Here is a 16,072-nt window from a genome sequence, read left to right as displayed (position 1 = left end):
GGAAGGCCCCAAAAATTGTCAGACTCCAGTCACCCAAGTCATAGACTTTTCTCTGCTACTGCACGGCAAGCGGTACTGGAGCGCCAAGTCTAGGTTCAAAAACCTCCTTAACAGCTTCTACCCCCAAGCCATAAGACTGCTGCTGAACAATTAATCAAATGGCCACCCGAACATTTACATTGACCCCCCCCCCTTTGTTTTTACACTGCTGCTACTCTGTTTATGATCTATCCATAGTCACTTTACAAATTACCTCAACTAACCTTTACCTTTAGCCTCGTTATTGTTATGTCATTTTCTTGTTACTTTTTTTATTGAATTTTTTTACTTTAGCTTATTCCGTAACTCTTTTTCTTGAACTGCATTGTTGGTTAAGGGCTTGTAAATGAGCATTTCCCGGTGAGGTTGTTGTATTCGGCGCATGTGACAAGTGCAATTTGATTTGATTTACTAGTTTGATGGTTGTAACAATCGGCCCATATTATCAAACTTATTTCATTTCAAACTTTACATTTCTCTAGTACTTATCGTAATGAACAATATCAGCAAAATGCCTGCAATAAGTGATCGGTATGGTCAGTGTCAATCATTTTCAGTTTATTGTTCCAGTTCTAAGCCTGACTTCTCTACTTTAAACAATGCAACACCACTGTGAGGTCATGCCCCTGATACATTCATGTCCCTCATTACTTTTTATTATTTATGAATAACTGGTGTTTTTCTATTCACAACACAACAAAAACACGCAAATGTGATAGTATTTTAATATTTCATTTTCCTCTCTCTCTCTCTCTCTCTCTCTCTCTCTCTCTCTCTCTCTCTCTCTCTCTCTCTCTCTCTCTCTCTCTCTCTCTCTCTCTCTCTCTCTCTCTCTCTCTCTCTCTCTCTCTCTCTCTCTCTCTCTCTCTCTCTCTCTCTCTCTCTCTCTCTCTCTCTCTCTCTCTCTCTCTCTCTCTCTCTCTCTCTCTCTTCTCATTTGCTCTTTCGTGTGCTCTTCTTCACCTTTTTGTTCTTTGCCCTCCTCAGACTGCAGAGCCTCAAGAGTACCTTCCAGACCGATGTGTGTCACAGCCTGGAGTACGAGGAGAGGATCTTCACCTCTCAGGTGTGGACCATCCAATCTTTAGCGCTAGACTTCATCTAAACTGTAGCCCCCTACTTAGTCTACACTGTAGCCCCCTACTTCATCTACACTGTAGCCCTCTACTTCAATTAAAATGTAGCCCCCTACTTCAACCAAACTTTAGCCCCCCACTTCATATAAACTGTAGCCCACTATGTTGATCATAAACACAACAATTCCATACGGCACATGTACAGAGAATAGGGAAAGAGGAACAGCCGACCCACAAAATCTAAAGTACTTGTCACCTTGTGTTTTGATCAATGTGCATTCCTTATATGTCTCACAGGCGTACCTGTTACAATGTTTTAGTTTTTTTTTACCTGAAACTCGGCTCATCTTTAAGCAATAGGATTTCAGTCCTATGTTGTGCAGAATGGCATTATGCTTATCCCCATTTTCTCGTCCGTCTACTCTACCATGTAGCACTGTGAAGAGTTCAAACCTAAACAAATATTTTTTGTCACCCACTGTTTTCAGATGTGCCTGATGAGGAAAGACATGAAGTCAGTTCAGGACAGACTCTTCAAGGAAATGGTGAGTGGAAATGACAGTTGTGACTAGGCAAGACACAAAAAAAAAACAATTAGACCCATGTCTCTTTCCACCGCACGGCATTAAATCCCCCTAAAAAATCTGTCAGTTTAAGCTAGAGATATTTTTTTTTGTAATGGATGCATCTCAATTCACAACATCCACCGATGTTGCACTTCCGTATCTGCGGTAAAAGTTGACAGAGCTAGAGCTGCGTTTGTCAGACCATGAGACATCCCGAAAATCTCACAAAATCGTCTGTAGTGTCCGAACGGTTCGGCCCACAAACTATTATGACCCCTATGGAAAGATGAGGCTCTACGACCCCCACAAGAGTCTTGGGACTCGTCTGAAGTCGGCACAGTTGATATGCCAACTTCTGTCTGTAGCGTCCAAACAGTTTGGGCTACACACTAATATGACCCCTCTGTGGAAAGGTGAGACTCTCACGAACACGTCAATTGTTTTGCTCTAGGATGCCCACAGGCCTCACAAGACTCGTCTGAAGGTTTCCCGGCACCAGTTGAAAAAATTAATGGAAGTATATCTGGAGACTGTTTAGTGCCACAAATAAGGGGTTAAATACATGTTTAAAAAAATAATATATATATATAAAGGTTAAAAATAAAGGTTTCCTGATCTTTCTTAGAACTCTCAGATATAGGACAGACACTTCAGAACAAACTTCCTTCAGATTTTTTGGGGGGACAATCTGTTATTCAATGCGTTTGTATGGGCTAATAGCAGTAAGTCCAAAAATATTTTTTCATATACTTCTAGGGGTCTTCAAATTAAAAATCAAATAGCTAAATTATGTCCTTCTTAAAACAATTACATATAGTTTAGTAGAACCCCCCCCAGCTTAGATTTATGGGTTATTAAAGAGGTCCCTCTTTTGAAAGTCCTACTCAAAAGTGCTACCTTTACTAGCGCAGACTGAGACTGCATCCCCTGAGGTGTTGCAAGTGTATTTGAGGGCTGTGTTTTTGTGTGTCTCTCCTCAGCAAGACGAGGAGATACTGAGTGTGAGGAGAGGACTACAGGCTCTTTTCCTGCCAGAGGGACCGAGATTTTAAACCCAAATCAAGTACCTCTGCACATTTATAAGATATGTTTGTGTTCCGTGAAGTTTGCCCGTCATTCTACGTTAGCTGCAATCAAATTTAATATATTAAGCATACGTTAAAGAAATATATACATGCCTTATTTAAAAATTATCAAATGTGAATTTATATTAACATATTTTTTTATGAGAATTTTTGTATTATTGCAGTGATGTTTGACACTGTTAATAACTTTTTATAGTTTTAACTGTCTCTCCATAAGAGTAGTATTTTCAATATAAATAATGCATTTCTGTGAAAAGTGTTTGAATGGCATTTTATCTGTACAAGGTTGCCTGCTATTTGTTTGCTGTTAAGGTTGCCTAAGTTTATTAAACTTTTTAAAACATTTATTTAAAAAAAGAGTGTATTCAGAGAAACCATAATGTACCTTACTTAGGAGGGAAAGATGAAAGCAGTATGTCAACATATTCACATTATTCTAATGGACAAATATTAATTTCAGAATCAGCTATTATGCTTTACAGTGCATTTGGAAAGTATTCAGACCCCTTGACTTTTTCCAAATGTTGTTACGTTACAGCCTTATTCTATAATGGATTAAATAAATATTTTTTTGCACATGTAAGACTATTTTCTATGAGACTTGAAATTGAGCTCAGGCGCACCCTATTTCTATTGATCATCCTTGAGACGGTTCTACAACTTGGAGCCACCTGTGATAAATTCAATTGATTGGACATTATTTGGAAAGGCACACACCTGTCTATATTAGGTTCCGCAGTTGGGAGTGCATGTCTGAGCAAAAACAAAGCCACGAGGTCAAATTAATTGTCCGTAGATCTCCGAGGCAAAATTGTGTCGAGACACAGATCTGGGGAAGGGTACCAGAAAAGGTATGCAGCATTGAAGGTCCCCAAGAACACAGTGGCCTCCATCATTCTTAAAATGGAAGAATTTGGAACCACCAAGACTCTTCCTAGAGCTGGCCGCCCGGCCAAACTGAGAAATCGGGGGAGAAGGGCCTTGGTTCAGGGAGGTGACCAAGAACCCAATGGTCACTCGGACAGAGCTCCAGAGTTCCTCTGTGGAGATGGAAGAACCTTCCAGAAGGACAACCATCTCTGCAGCACTCCAACAATCAGGCCTTCATGGTAGACTGGCCAGACGGAAGCCACTCCTCAGTAAAAGACACGATGGCTCACTTGGAATTTGCCAAAATGCACTTAAAGGACTCTCAGACCATGAGAAACAAGATTCTCTGGTCTGATGAAACCAAGATTGCCAATCGTCACGTCTGGAGGAAACCTTGCACCATCCCTACGTTGAAGCATGGTGGCGGCAGCATCATGCTGTGGGGATGTTTTTCAGCAGCAGGGACTTGGAGACTAGTCAGGATTGAGGGAAAGATTAACAGAGCAAAGTACAGAGAGATCCTTGATGAAAACCTGCACCAGAGTGCTCAGGACCTCAGACTGGGGTGAAAGTTCACCTTCCAACATGACAACGACCCTAAGCACACAGCCAAGACAACGCAGGAGTGGCTTCGGGACAGTCTCTGAATGTCCTTGAGTGGCCCAGCCAGAGCCCGGACTTGAACTTGATCAAACATCTCTAGAGAGACCTGAAAATAGCTGTGCAGCGAGCCTCCCCTTCCAACCTGACAGAGCTTGAGAAGATCTGCAGAGAAGTGGAGAAACTACCCAAATACAGGTGTGCCAAGCTTGTAATGTCATACCCAAGAAGACGCAAGGCTGTAATCGTTGCCAAAGGTGTTTCAACAAAGTACTGAGTAAAGGGTCTGAATACTTATGTAAATGTGATATTTCAGTTTTTTGTTTTTTATACATTTTCTAAAAACCTGTTTTTGCTTTGTCCCTAAAACAAACATTTAATCTAATTAATTTTAGAATAAGGCTGTAACATAATATGTAAAAATTCAAGTGGTCTGAATACTTTCCAAATGCGCTGTATGTTAGGGCTCACCAAACCTGTTCCTGGAGAGCTACCCTCCTGTAGGTTTTCGCTCCAACCACAGTTGTAACTAACCTGATACAGCTTATGGGTCTTTCTATAAACTAGGGTACCAGTGAGCATTTCTTGTAGTGGACATCTGTTTGGATCTGTTACAAAGTCATTAATAATAATAATTAGCCTTTTTTTCACGTGAATACATTAGGATATAAAAAGGGGGAACATAGATACATTCAACATAATTAATGAGTTGAATCACCTATGTTTAACCCTTTCTCATGCTTGGAGTCTTCATAGATTTGGCAAAAATTATGTGACATAAAACACTACCGTTCTTTCCTTACATTTATGATACTGCTGTTTGTCATTATATCATATACTAAGCATTTCACAATTGAATTTACACATTGAATTTGATCCTGTAAAATTTCTGAATATTGCATGGAGATCTTGGAAGTGCACTGTAACCTCGTAACATTTCATATCTCCCTGTGTTACAGTGTGAAAACTGTTTTCATGGGCACACATATCCCAAATAATGTATGGATTGCAAAATCTAATGCTTCTAACAGAAAGACTAACTTTAACCAGATGAATCAAATAATGCATAATAGTTGTTTGATGCACGTTTGATGGCCAGCTATGTAGTTACGTGGGGAAAGGATTTTCTGAATGACAGTCAAGAGCGGGTGTGATACTGCATGCGATTGAACAGTAACCAAAGTGCGGGAATTAATGTTGATCTGGAGAATTGACCAAACATTTTGGTGTCTGTTGTTACGGTAGTCAAGATAATTAGCCTATGTCATGGACAATATTGTCAAGATTCCTGAGGTAAGATTACGGTCCATGTAAATTTTGATTTTGTTTTCCAAATTAAAATGGAGCAATCGGAACGTGAAAACAGCTTCTTTATTCATTTTTTAAATTGACATTTAAAAAAAATGAAAATGGCTTGTTTTTTGTTTTTCTGTATAAAACCCCAAAAACAACTTGATATTTAGATTTTCACATGTGGGTGGGGTTAAATGTGGAATGCCTGTCATTGGTTAAGTGCACAGCCAACACTTCCTGTCCTTTCAAAGTAGGAGTTCACCCTTCTAACTCCATTCTATGAATCTATTAATTAAATCGAGCTACAGTGCCAAAATAAGGTATGATTTCTTCATTTCTGCGTAAGATTTAGTGTGACTGCTGTTACAGTAAATGGTTAGCTGACTTGTATATCCTAGGTATCTAACTAACCATTGCTAATCTTGTTCAATGATGCCATGCAGCCAAAACAACAGTATCTATTGCTAGACTAGAGATATTCCCTTAGCTATAGTTAGTCAGTGGTTGCACATCTAACTAGCTGGAATGAAGCAAGGGTGTTTATAGTAGACATGTAAATATACTGCTCCAAAAAATAAAGGGAACACTTTAACAACACAATGTAACTCCAAGTCAATCACACTTCTGTGAAATCAAACTGTCCACTTAGGAAGCAACACTGATTGACAATACATTTCACATGCTGTTGTGCAAATGGAATAGACAACAAGTGGAAATTATAGGCAATTAGCAAGACACCCCCAATAAAGGAGTGGTTCTGCAGGTGGTAACCACAGACCACCTCTCAGTTCCTATGCTTCCTGGCTGATGTTTTGGTCACTTTTGAATGCTGGCGGTGCTTTCACTCTAGTGGTAGCATGAGACGGAGTCTACAACCCACACAAGTGGCTCAGGTATTGCAGCTCATCCAGGATGGCACATCAATGCGAACTGTGGCAAGAAGGTTTGCTGTGTCAGTCAGCGTAGTGTCCAGAGCATGGAGGCGCTACCAGGAGACAGGCCAGTACATCAGGAGACGTGGAGGAGGCCATAGGAGGGCAACAACCCAGCAGCAGGACCGCTACCTCCGCCTTTGTGCAAGGAGGAGCAGGACGAGCACTGCCAGAGCCATGCAAAATGACCGCCAGCAGGCCACAAATGTGCATGTGTCTGCTCAAACGGTCAGAAACAGACTCCATGAGGGTGGTATGAGGGCCCGACGTCCACAGGTGGGGGTTGTGCTTACAGCCCAATACCGTGCAGGACGTTTGGCATTTGCCAGAGAACACCAAGATTGGCAAATTCGCCACTGGTGCCCTGTGCTCTTCACAGATGAAAGCAGGTTCACACGTGACAGTCTGGAGACGCCGTGGAGAACGTTCTGCTGCCTGCAACATCCTCCAGCATGACCGGTTTGGCGGTGGGTCAGTCATGGTGTGGGGTGGCATTTCTTTGGGGGGCCGCACAGCCCTCCATGTGCTCGCCAGAGGTAGCCTGACTGCCATTAGGTACCGAGATGAGATCCTCAGACCCCTTGTGAGACCATATGATGGTGCGGTTGGCCCTGGGTTCCTTCTAATGCAAGACAATGCTAGACCTCATGTGGCTGGAGTGTGTCAGCAGTTCCTGTAAGAGGAAGGCATTGATGCTATGGACTGGCCCGCCCGTTCCCCAGACCTGAATCCAATTGAGCACATCTGGGACATCATGTCTCGCTCCATCCACCAACGCCACGTTGCACCACAGACTGTCCAGGAGTTGGCGGATGCTTTAGTCCAGGTCTGGGAGGAGTTCCCTCAGGAGACCATCCGCCACCTCATCAGGAGCATGCCCAGGCGTTGTAGGGAGGTCATACAGGCACTTGGAGGCCACACACACTACTGAGCCTCATTTTGACTTTTTTTAAGGACATTACATCAAAGTTGGATCAGCCTGTAGTGGTTTTCCACTTTAATTTTGAGTGCGACTCCAAATCCAGACCTCCATGGGTTAATAAATTGGATTTCCATTGATTATTTTTGTGTGATTTTGTTGTCAGCACATTCAACTATGTAAAGAAAAAAGGATTTAACAAGATTATTTCATTCATTCAGATCTAGGATGTGTTATTTTAGTGTTCCCTTTATTTTTTTGAGCAGTGTATATCCTTTCACTGTCTTCAGCTACTCAGAACTGTCTGATCAGCCTGATTGGGTGCCGTGGGTGTGTCCAGCTTGCACCTGTGCAAATCTGTGTGTATAGCAATGGAATGAAACATCCAACCAATGCCTCAGGTTGTGCAGTTTGTCCACCACATACCCGGAGGGTTGTGGGGTCCTGTCCAGGATCAGCCCCTACCCCTAGACACTTGTGGAGATCTGAGAGGATTGGACAGGTGTCAGCAATACCGCTAAAATTCCACCAAGCCTTTCAGAAGGTAAGGTGTAGCTCTCACCATGTCACCACCCATCAATCCCTCTCAGATCTCCACAAGTGTCTAAAAACAATGTAATACGTTTTAGAATATGGCTGTAACATAACAAAATGTGGAAAAAGTCAAGGGGTCTAAATACTTTCCAAACGCACTGTACATGATGTGTTTTTTACAGAAGCGGGGAAGAGAGCTGGTCATCATACTTTCCAGAAGGGGACAAGAGAGCTGGTCAACATATTTTACAGAACGGGCGAAGAGAGCTGGTCAACATATTTTCCAGAAGGGGACAAGAGAGCTGGTCAACATCTTTTACAGAAGGGGAGATGAGAGCTGGTCAACCTATTTTACAGAAGGGGAGATGAGAGCTGGTCAACCTATTTTACAGAAGGGGAGATGAGAGCTGGTCAACATATTTTACTGAAGGGGACAAGAGAGCTGGTCAACATCTTTTACAGAAGGGGAGATGAGAGCTGGTCAACATATTGTACAGAAGGGGTGAAGAGAGCTGGTCAACATCTTTTACAGAAGGGGTGAAGAGAGCTGGTCAACATATTTTACAGAAGGGGTGAAGAGAGCTGGTCAACATCTTTTACAGAAGGGGTGAAGAGAGCTGGTCAACATCTTTTACAGAAGATGTATTACATTGACTCTGGGCAGTAGGGGCTAGGGGTTGTTTCTGGAAAGGCCATGGAAGCGCGATCAGTCAGTCTGGCACGGTCTAACATTGTTAAAGGGTCAGTGCAGTTAAAAAGGTGATTTTCCAGTTTTTTTAATGATATTTCCACACACACTATGAGGTAGGGCCGGGTTGATATTAGGATCGCAATGTTTTTTCCATGGCAAAAAATTCAAACACTGAGCAGAGCAAACTCTTTAGTCCGTTAACAATCTGCTGTATGAAATATATTGTGTGCTATTGCTTGTAAAATAAATAAATGTGACTCTGGATGACAACATAGTGATGTTTGTTTCCAACATTAGGGCTGTTTTCCTAAAGAAGTAAAATTCGCTAAGTGTTTTTTTTTTTTCCTTGCCACGATACTAACGAGTATCACGATACTGGCATCGTCCCGGCCCTACTATAAGGTCGAAATAACACTGAAATTGAGAAAATGATAATGCTCTTTTTGTGTAAGAGCTTTTAAAACAAAATCCTGGAATTTCAGCCTGTTCAGGTGGGATGGAATTTTTGGCCCACATGGCATCACAACAATGTGATCTGATTATAATAGACCAATGAATGTTCATCTGGGTAAGGGGGTGGGCTCTAGACCATCCTATCAGCCAATCAGGGCTGTGTATGTAAATATCTTAAAAATGTGTTTCCTAATACGCACATGATCAGACTGAGCATTTCAAGGGACAATAACTCAAATATTCGTTTTGATAATTTATTTTCATTAAATAACTCAGTGATTTATTAGACATACAGTGATGATTTAAAAAATATACTAACAAAGACTGCATGGTGGCTTCAATAGCTGTCAAATACTTACTTCCTCTGTCCTTGGGAAAATATAAATTGCATATCAAATCAAAATGTATTTGTCACATGCGCTGAATACAACAGGTGTTTCACCTTACAGTGAAATGCTTACTTACAAGCCCTTAACCAACAATTCTGTTTTAAGATTTATTTTTTATATGAGATAAGAATAACAAATGATTAAAGAGCAGCAGTAAATAACAATAGCGTGGCTATATACAGGTGGTACCGGTACAGAGTCAATGTGCGGGGGCACCGGTGTCGAGGTAATTGAGGTAATATGTACATGTAGGTAGAGTTATTAAAGTGATTATGCATAGATAATAACAGAGTGTAGCAGCAGCGTTCCAGAGGGGGGCAATGCAAATAGTCTGGGTAGCCATTTGATTAGCTGTTCAGGAGTCTTATGGCTTGGGGGTAGAAGCTATTTAGGAGCCTCTTGGACCTAGACTTGGCGCGCCAGTACCGCTTGCCGCGGTAGTAGAGAGAACAGTCTATGACTAGAGTGGCTGGAGTCTTTGCACCACACGGTCAGTTCTCTGACCTCCCTATAGGCTGTCTCATCGTTGTCGGTGATCACTGTTGCGTCATCAGAAAACGTAATGGTGTTGGAGTCGTGCCTGGCCGTGCAGTTATGAGTGAACAAGGAGTACAGGAGGGGACTGAGCACGCACCCCTGAGGGGCCCCCGTGTTGAGGATCAGTGTGGCAGATGTGTTGTTACCTACCCTTACCACCTGGGGGCAGCCCGTCAGGAAGTCCAGGATCCAGTTGCAGAGGGAGGTGTTTAGTCCCAGGGTCCTTAGCATAGTGATGAGCTTTGAGGGCACTATGGTGAACACTGAGCTGTAGTCAATGAATAGCATTCTCATTTAGGTGTTCCTTTTGTCCATGTGTGAAAGGGAAGTGTGGAGTGCAATTGAGATTGCATCATCTGTGGATCTGTATGCAAATTGGAGTGGGTCTAGGGTTTCTGTGATGGTGTTGATGTGAGCCATGACCAGCCTTTTCAAAGCATTTAATGGCTACAGATGTGAGTGCTACGGGTCGGTAGTCATTTAGGCAGGTTACCTTAGTGTTCTTGGGCACAGGGACTATGGTGGTCTGTTTAAAACATGTTGGTATTACAGACTCAAAAACAGGGAGACGTTGAAAATGTCAGTGAAGACACTTGCCAGTTGGTCAGCGCATGCTCAGAGTAGACGTCCTGGTAATCTATCTGGCCCTGCGGCCTTGTGAATGTTGACCCGTTTGAAGGTCTTACATCGGCTGCGGAGTGTGTGATCACACAGTTGTCCGGAACAGCTGATGCTCTAATGCTCGTTTCAGTGTTACTTGCCTCGAAGCGAGCATAGAAGTAGTTTAGCTCATCTGGTAGGCTCGTGTCACTGGGCAGCTCTCGGCTGTGCTTCCCTTTGTAGTCTAATAGTTTGCAGGCCCTGCCACATCCGACGTGCGTCGGAGCCGGTGTATAACGATTCAATCTTAGTCCTGTATTGACTAATTGCCTGTTTGATGGTCCGTCAGAGGGCATAGCGCGATTTCTTATAAGCTTCCGGGTTAGCGTCTCGTTCCGTGAAAGCGGCAGCTCTACCCTTTAGCTCAGAGCGAATGTTGCCTGTAATCCATGGCTTCTGGTTGGGGTATGTACGTACAGTCTAGAGGTCGACCGATTATGATTTTTCAACGGCGATGCCGATTATTGGAGGACCAAAAAAAGTCGCTACCGATTAAAATCGGCCGTTTTTTTATATTTATTTATTTGTAATAATGACAATTACAACAATACTGAATGAACACTTAATATAATACATCAATAAATCAATTTAGCCTCATAAATAATGAAACATGTTCAATTTGGTTTAAATAATGCAAAAACAAAAGTGTTGGAGAAGAAAGTAAAAGTGCAATATGTGCCATGTAAGAAAGCTAACGTTTAAGTTCCTTGCTCAGAACATATGAAAGCTGGTGGTTCCTTTTAACATGAGTCTTCAATATTCCCAGGTAAGACGTTTTAGGTTGTAGTTATTATAGGAATTATAGGACTATTTCTCTCTATACTATTTGTATTTCATATACCTTTGACTATTGGATGTTCTTATAGGCACTTTAGTATTGCCAGTATAGCTTCCGTCCCTCTCCTCGCTCCTTCCTGGGCTCGAACCAGGAACACATCGACAACAGCCACCCTCGAAGCAGCGTTACCCATGCAGAGCAAGTGACGTTTGAAATGCTATTAGCGCGCACCCCGTTAACTAGCTAGCCATTTCACATCGGTTACACCAGCCTAATCTCGGGAGTTGATAGGCTTGAAGTCAAACAGCGCAATGCTTGAAGCATTGCCAAGAGCTGCTGGCAAAACGCACGACAGTGCTGTTTGAATGAATGCTTACGAGCGTGCTGATGCCTACCATCGCTCAGTCAGACTGCTCTATCAAATCAGACTTAATTATAACATAACAAACAGAAATACGAGCCTTAGGTCATTAATATGTTCAAATCCGGAAACGATCATGTTTATTCTTTCAGTGAAATACCGTTCCGTATTTTATCTAACGGGTGGCATCCATAAGTCTAAATATTCCTGTTACATTGCACAACCTTCAATGTTATGTCATAATTACGTAAAATTCTGGCAAATTAGATCGCAACGAGCCAGGCGGTCCAAACTGTTGCATATACCCTGACTCTGCGTGCAATGAACGCAAGAGAAGTGACAATTTCACCTGGTTAATATTGCCTGCTAACCTGGATTTCTTTTAGCTAAATATGCAGGTTTAAAAATATATACTTCTGTGTATTGATTTTAAGAAAGGCATTGATGTTTATGGTTTGGTACATTCGTGCAACGATTGTGCTTTTTTCGCAAATGCGCTTTTGTTAAATCATCCCCCGTTTGGCGAAGTCGGCTGTCTTTGTTAGGAAGAAAGTCTTCACAGTTCACAACAAGCCAGGTGGCCCAAACTGCTGCATATACCTCGACTCTGTTGCAAGAGAAGTGACACATTTTTCCTAGTTAAAATAAATTCATGTTAGCAGGCAATATTAACTAAATATGCAGGTTTAAAAATATATACTTGTGTATTGATTTTAAGAAAGGCATTGATGTTTATGGTTAGGTACACGTTGGAGCAACGTGTACCTAAGCGATTATATACAACGCAGGACAGGCTAGATAAACTAGTAATATCATCAACCATGTGTAGTTAACTAGTGATTATGATTGATTGATTTTTATAAAGATAAGTTTAATGCTAGTTAGCAACTTACCTTGGCTTCTTACTGCATTCGCGAAACAGGCAGGCTCCTCGTGGAGTACAATGTAAAGCAGGTAGTTAGAGCGTTGGACTAGTTAACCGTAAGGTTGCAAGATTGAATCCCCGAGCTGACAAGGTAAAAATCTGTCGTTCTGCCCCTGAACAAGGCAGTTAACCCACGTTTCCTAGGCCGTCATTGAAAATAAGAATGTGTTCTTAACTGACTTGCCTAGTTAAATAAAGGTGTAAAAACATTATATATATATATATATATATATATATATTTTTTTTTTAATCGGTGTCCAAAAATACTGATTTCTGATTATGAAAACTTGAAATCGGCCCTAATTAAAATCGGCCATTCCGATTAATCGGTCGACCTCTAGTACAGTCAATGTGGGGATGACGTCCTCGATGCACTTACTGATGAAGCCAGTGACTGATGCCATCGGAAGAATCCCGGAACATATTCTAGTCTGCTAGCAAAACAGTCCTGTAGTTTAGCATCTGCTTCATCTGACCACTTTTTTTATAGACCGAGTCACTGGTGCTTCATGCTTCAATTTTTGCCTGTAAGCAGGAATTAGGAGGATATAATTATGGTCAGATTTGCCAAATGGAGGGCGAGGGAGAGCTTTGTACACATCTGGGTGTGGAATAAAGGTGGTCTAGAAATATTTTCCCTCTGGTTGCACGTTTAACGTGCTGATAGAAATGAGGTAAAACTGATTTAAGTTTCCCTGCATTAGTCTCCGTCCACTAGGAGCACCGCCTCTGGATGAGCATTTTCCTGTTTACATACATATATATACACACACACACAAGTAAATAGCTCATTGAGTGCGGTTTTAGTGCCAGCATCGGTCTGTGGTGGTATGTAGACAGCTTCGAAAAACACAGATGAAAACTCTCTAGGTAGATAGTGCGGTCTACATCTTATCACGAGATACTCTACCTCAGGTGAGCAAAACCTTGAGACTTCCTTAGATATTGTGCACCAGCTGTTTACATATATGCATAGGCCCCGCCCCATGTCTTACCGGAGGCAGCTGTTCTGTCCTGTGTATAACCCGCCAGCTGTATGTTCTTAATGTCGTCATTCTGCCACGACTCAGTGAAATGCAAGATATTACCATTTTTAATGTCCCGTTGGTAGGATATACGTGCATTCCGTTCGTCCCATTTATTTTCCAGCGATTGAACGTTAGCTAGCAGGACGGAAGGCAAGGGCAGATTAGCCACTCGTCGCCTGATCCTCACAAGGCACCCTGATCGCTCGCTGCGAAATCTGTTTCCTTCTCCGACGAATAACGGGGATCTGGGCCTGGTCGGGTTTCTGTATTATATCCCTCCCGTCCGACTCATTGAACACTTCGTCCAGTTTGAGGTGAGCGATCGCAGTTCTGATGTCCAGAAGCTCGTTTCGGTCATAGGAGACGGTAGCAGCAACATTATGTACAAAACAAGTTACGAACAACGCAAAAAAAGTTTTAAAAAAAATAGCATGGTTGGTTAAGAGCCGATCAGACGGCAGCCTTCCCTCCGGCGCCATCACATTTCATTGATTCGTCGCATCCGTTCTCAAAACCCATTGGATGAGATGGTCAGTAGTCCTTCCACGCTCACCTTCTTATCCAATGGGTTTTGAGACAGTCGAGGATAGAGGACGTGAGGAATCAAGGAAATGCAATTTAGATTCTCCCCTTGTTTCGCCCATTCCTCACCTCCCTCTCAGAGCACATTGGGGGAGAGGAGTGAAGGTTCCTCCCCATAGGCTACAATGCACTTTCAAGGCGAGGCAAGGAGTGGAGGAAACAAGGACAAAGGAAGCAAGAATTTGACAGCTAGTTTTCAAACACACACACACACACACACACACACAATGCTTGAAGAGTTTACTGATTGTAATGATTTCATTATCGTCAATGATTTTGTTGACAGAACCCATTGTATTATATTATATCAACTACTAAAATATATAAAAATGCTGTTGTTTATCTTTTTAATTCTTCAGGAATGTTTAGCATGGCTATAAATGATAGAGAAGTTTACTAAAGCACAAAAAGACCTGGCAACCAGGCATGACAAAGAAACATTCAGTGTCCATGTTTCTTGTGACATGTAGATGTTTTGTTGTTACTAGGTGGAGTTATGGTTTTATTGTGCCTACCTAGACATTTATTCCTGTAACTACATGTGAAGTTGCAAGAAAATCGTATATCAAACCATTGACATCTTTACCCTGATGTCACACCCATTGGCCCCTTTATTTTTAGAAAGACCCTTATCAACTAGGTAATTATTAGGGTTGGAGCGAAGACCTACAGGATGGTAGCTCTCCAAGAAAAGGGTTGGAGAGCCCTGCTGTATATTATCTCATATTGCCTGTCGGTACTACGGTATCTTGCCACTTTCTGAGCAACAAAGGGGAAGGCTGGATTGAGGCTTTTACCTGTTCAGCTACCTAGCAATCTGTTTATTAATACTTTAAAAAATGCTGATTACCAAAAATAAGATGCATACAATTTTTTTTGAAGACCTTGTATTTTGAAGACAAGTAGTGCTTACAAAGGTTCTCTCTTTTGAGTGAAGATATTGACAGTCCGGTTCAGATTGACATATATACAGTTGGTACGAAATTCACCCACAACCGACCACACAGTCTCCCCACCCTCCCCCTCAAGTGACACGTTATTCAAAAAAAAAGGTGAAGCTGGTCACATGCACAACATCATCTTCCCTGTACGTATTCGCCACCTCAAAGGAGTCAGTTTGAAAAAACACGCACACACAGGCATAGTTCTTCCCTCAGCTCCATCTTAACCGACGGGCAGGTAGACGGAGTCCGAGTTCGAGGTTCTGTCTTTAGTCTTCTTCCTCCAGTCAGCTCCCACGTTGGAGACACAGCCTCCGGGATTCACTGCCACACCCCCAAACATCACCGTCTCTCCACCTCCCCTCGATGAAACCTAGGGGCGTGCTGGAGGAATTGAAGACACCCTGCAGACAAAGGAATGGGCTCTGGAAGAATGTCCTCCGGGCTCCGGCAGTTTCTAACCGCCACCGACGCAGCAACCGAAAATTCTAGGCTCAGCATTATTTCTTCACGGAAGAAACTCCCCTTCGTATTCACGGCCTGTGGAACCTACAAAAGGAGAGGGAGGTAAAAGAGTGAGGGGGGGGATCGTGAGCACAGAAGGTGCCTTTGTAATCACTCCAGTTATGATTACAGCTATTCATCAATCTTGGGCTATTTTTAGCACAGCTTTGTGTGCCGGGTGAGTGGGGCCGCTGTCTCCCTAGGTCACTCACAAATTGACTGGAGGATCTTCGTTTACCGCACATGCTCAATTGGGGACAGACAGCATTTGTCATTTCTCTTGCCAATATCAGGCCCCCCGGGATGGTA

At 42.4% G+C, this 16,072-nt stretch overlaps 2 protein-coding genes across 5 annotated transcripts in view; one reads left to right on the top strand and one right to left on the bottom strand.

Annotated features, from left to right (window-relative positions):
• sycp2 (synaptonemal complex protein 2) overlaps positions 1-8,869 on the top strand; it is an 81,599-nt gene extending 72,730 nt beyond the window's left edge. For 2 of the 3 annotated variants that reach the window (XM_014146034.2, XM_014146032.2), the window contains exons 44-46: positions 1,027-1,105; positions 1,604-1,660; positions 2,662-3,113. In XM_014146034.2, the coding sequence (XP_014001509.1) occupies positions 1,027-1,105; positions 1,604-1,660; positions 2,662-2,733 (208 nt within the window). In that variant the 3' untranslated portion in view covers positions 2,734-3,113. Of the gene's footprint in view, positions 1-1,026; positions 1,106-1,603; positions 1,661-2,661; positions 3,114-8,096 lie in introns of those variants that run through there. The other variant, XM_014146033.1, reaches the window with a different exon arrangement.
• Positions 8,870-15,177: 6,308 nt separating this feature from the next.
• LOC106572145 (phosphatase and actin regulator 3) overlaps positions 15,178-16,072 on the bottom strand; it is a 57,804-nt gene continuing 56,909 nt past the window's right edge. The window contains exon 12 of one of the 2 annotated variants that reach the window (XM_014146036.2): positions 15,178-15,808. In XM_014146036.2, coding sequence (XP_014001511.2) covers positions 15,793-15,808 — 16 coding nt within the window. In that variant the 3' untranslated portion in view covers positions 15,178-15,792. The remainder of the gene's footprint in view (positions 15,809-16,072) is intronic. The other variant, XM_014146035.2, reaches the window with a different exon arrangement.

This window comes from Salmo salar, chromosome ssa15 (genome assembly GCF_905237065.1).
Source record: "Salmo salar chromosome ssa15, Ssal_v3.1, whole genome shotgun sequence".
Lineage (NCBI taxonomy): Eukaryota > Metazoa > Chordata > Actinopteri > Salmoniformes > Salmonidae > Salmo > Salmo salar.
The sequence above is the reverse complement of the archived record's forward strand: the minus strand, read 5'-3'. Positions and strand labels throughout refer to the sequence as shown.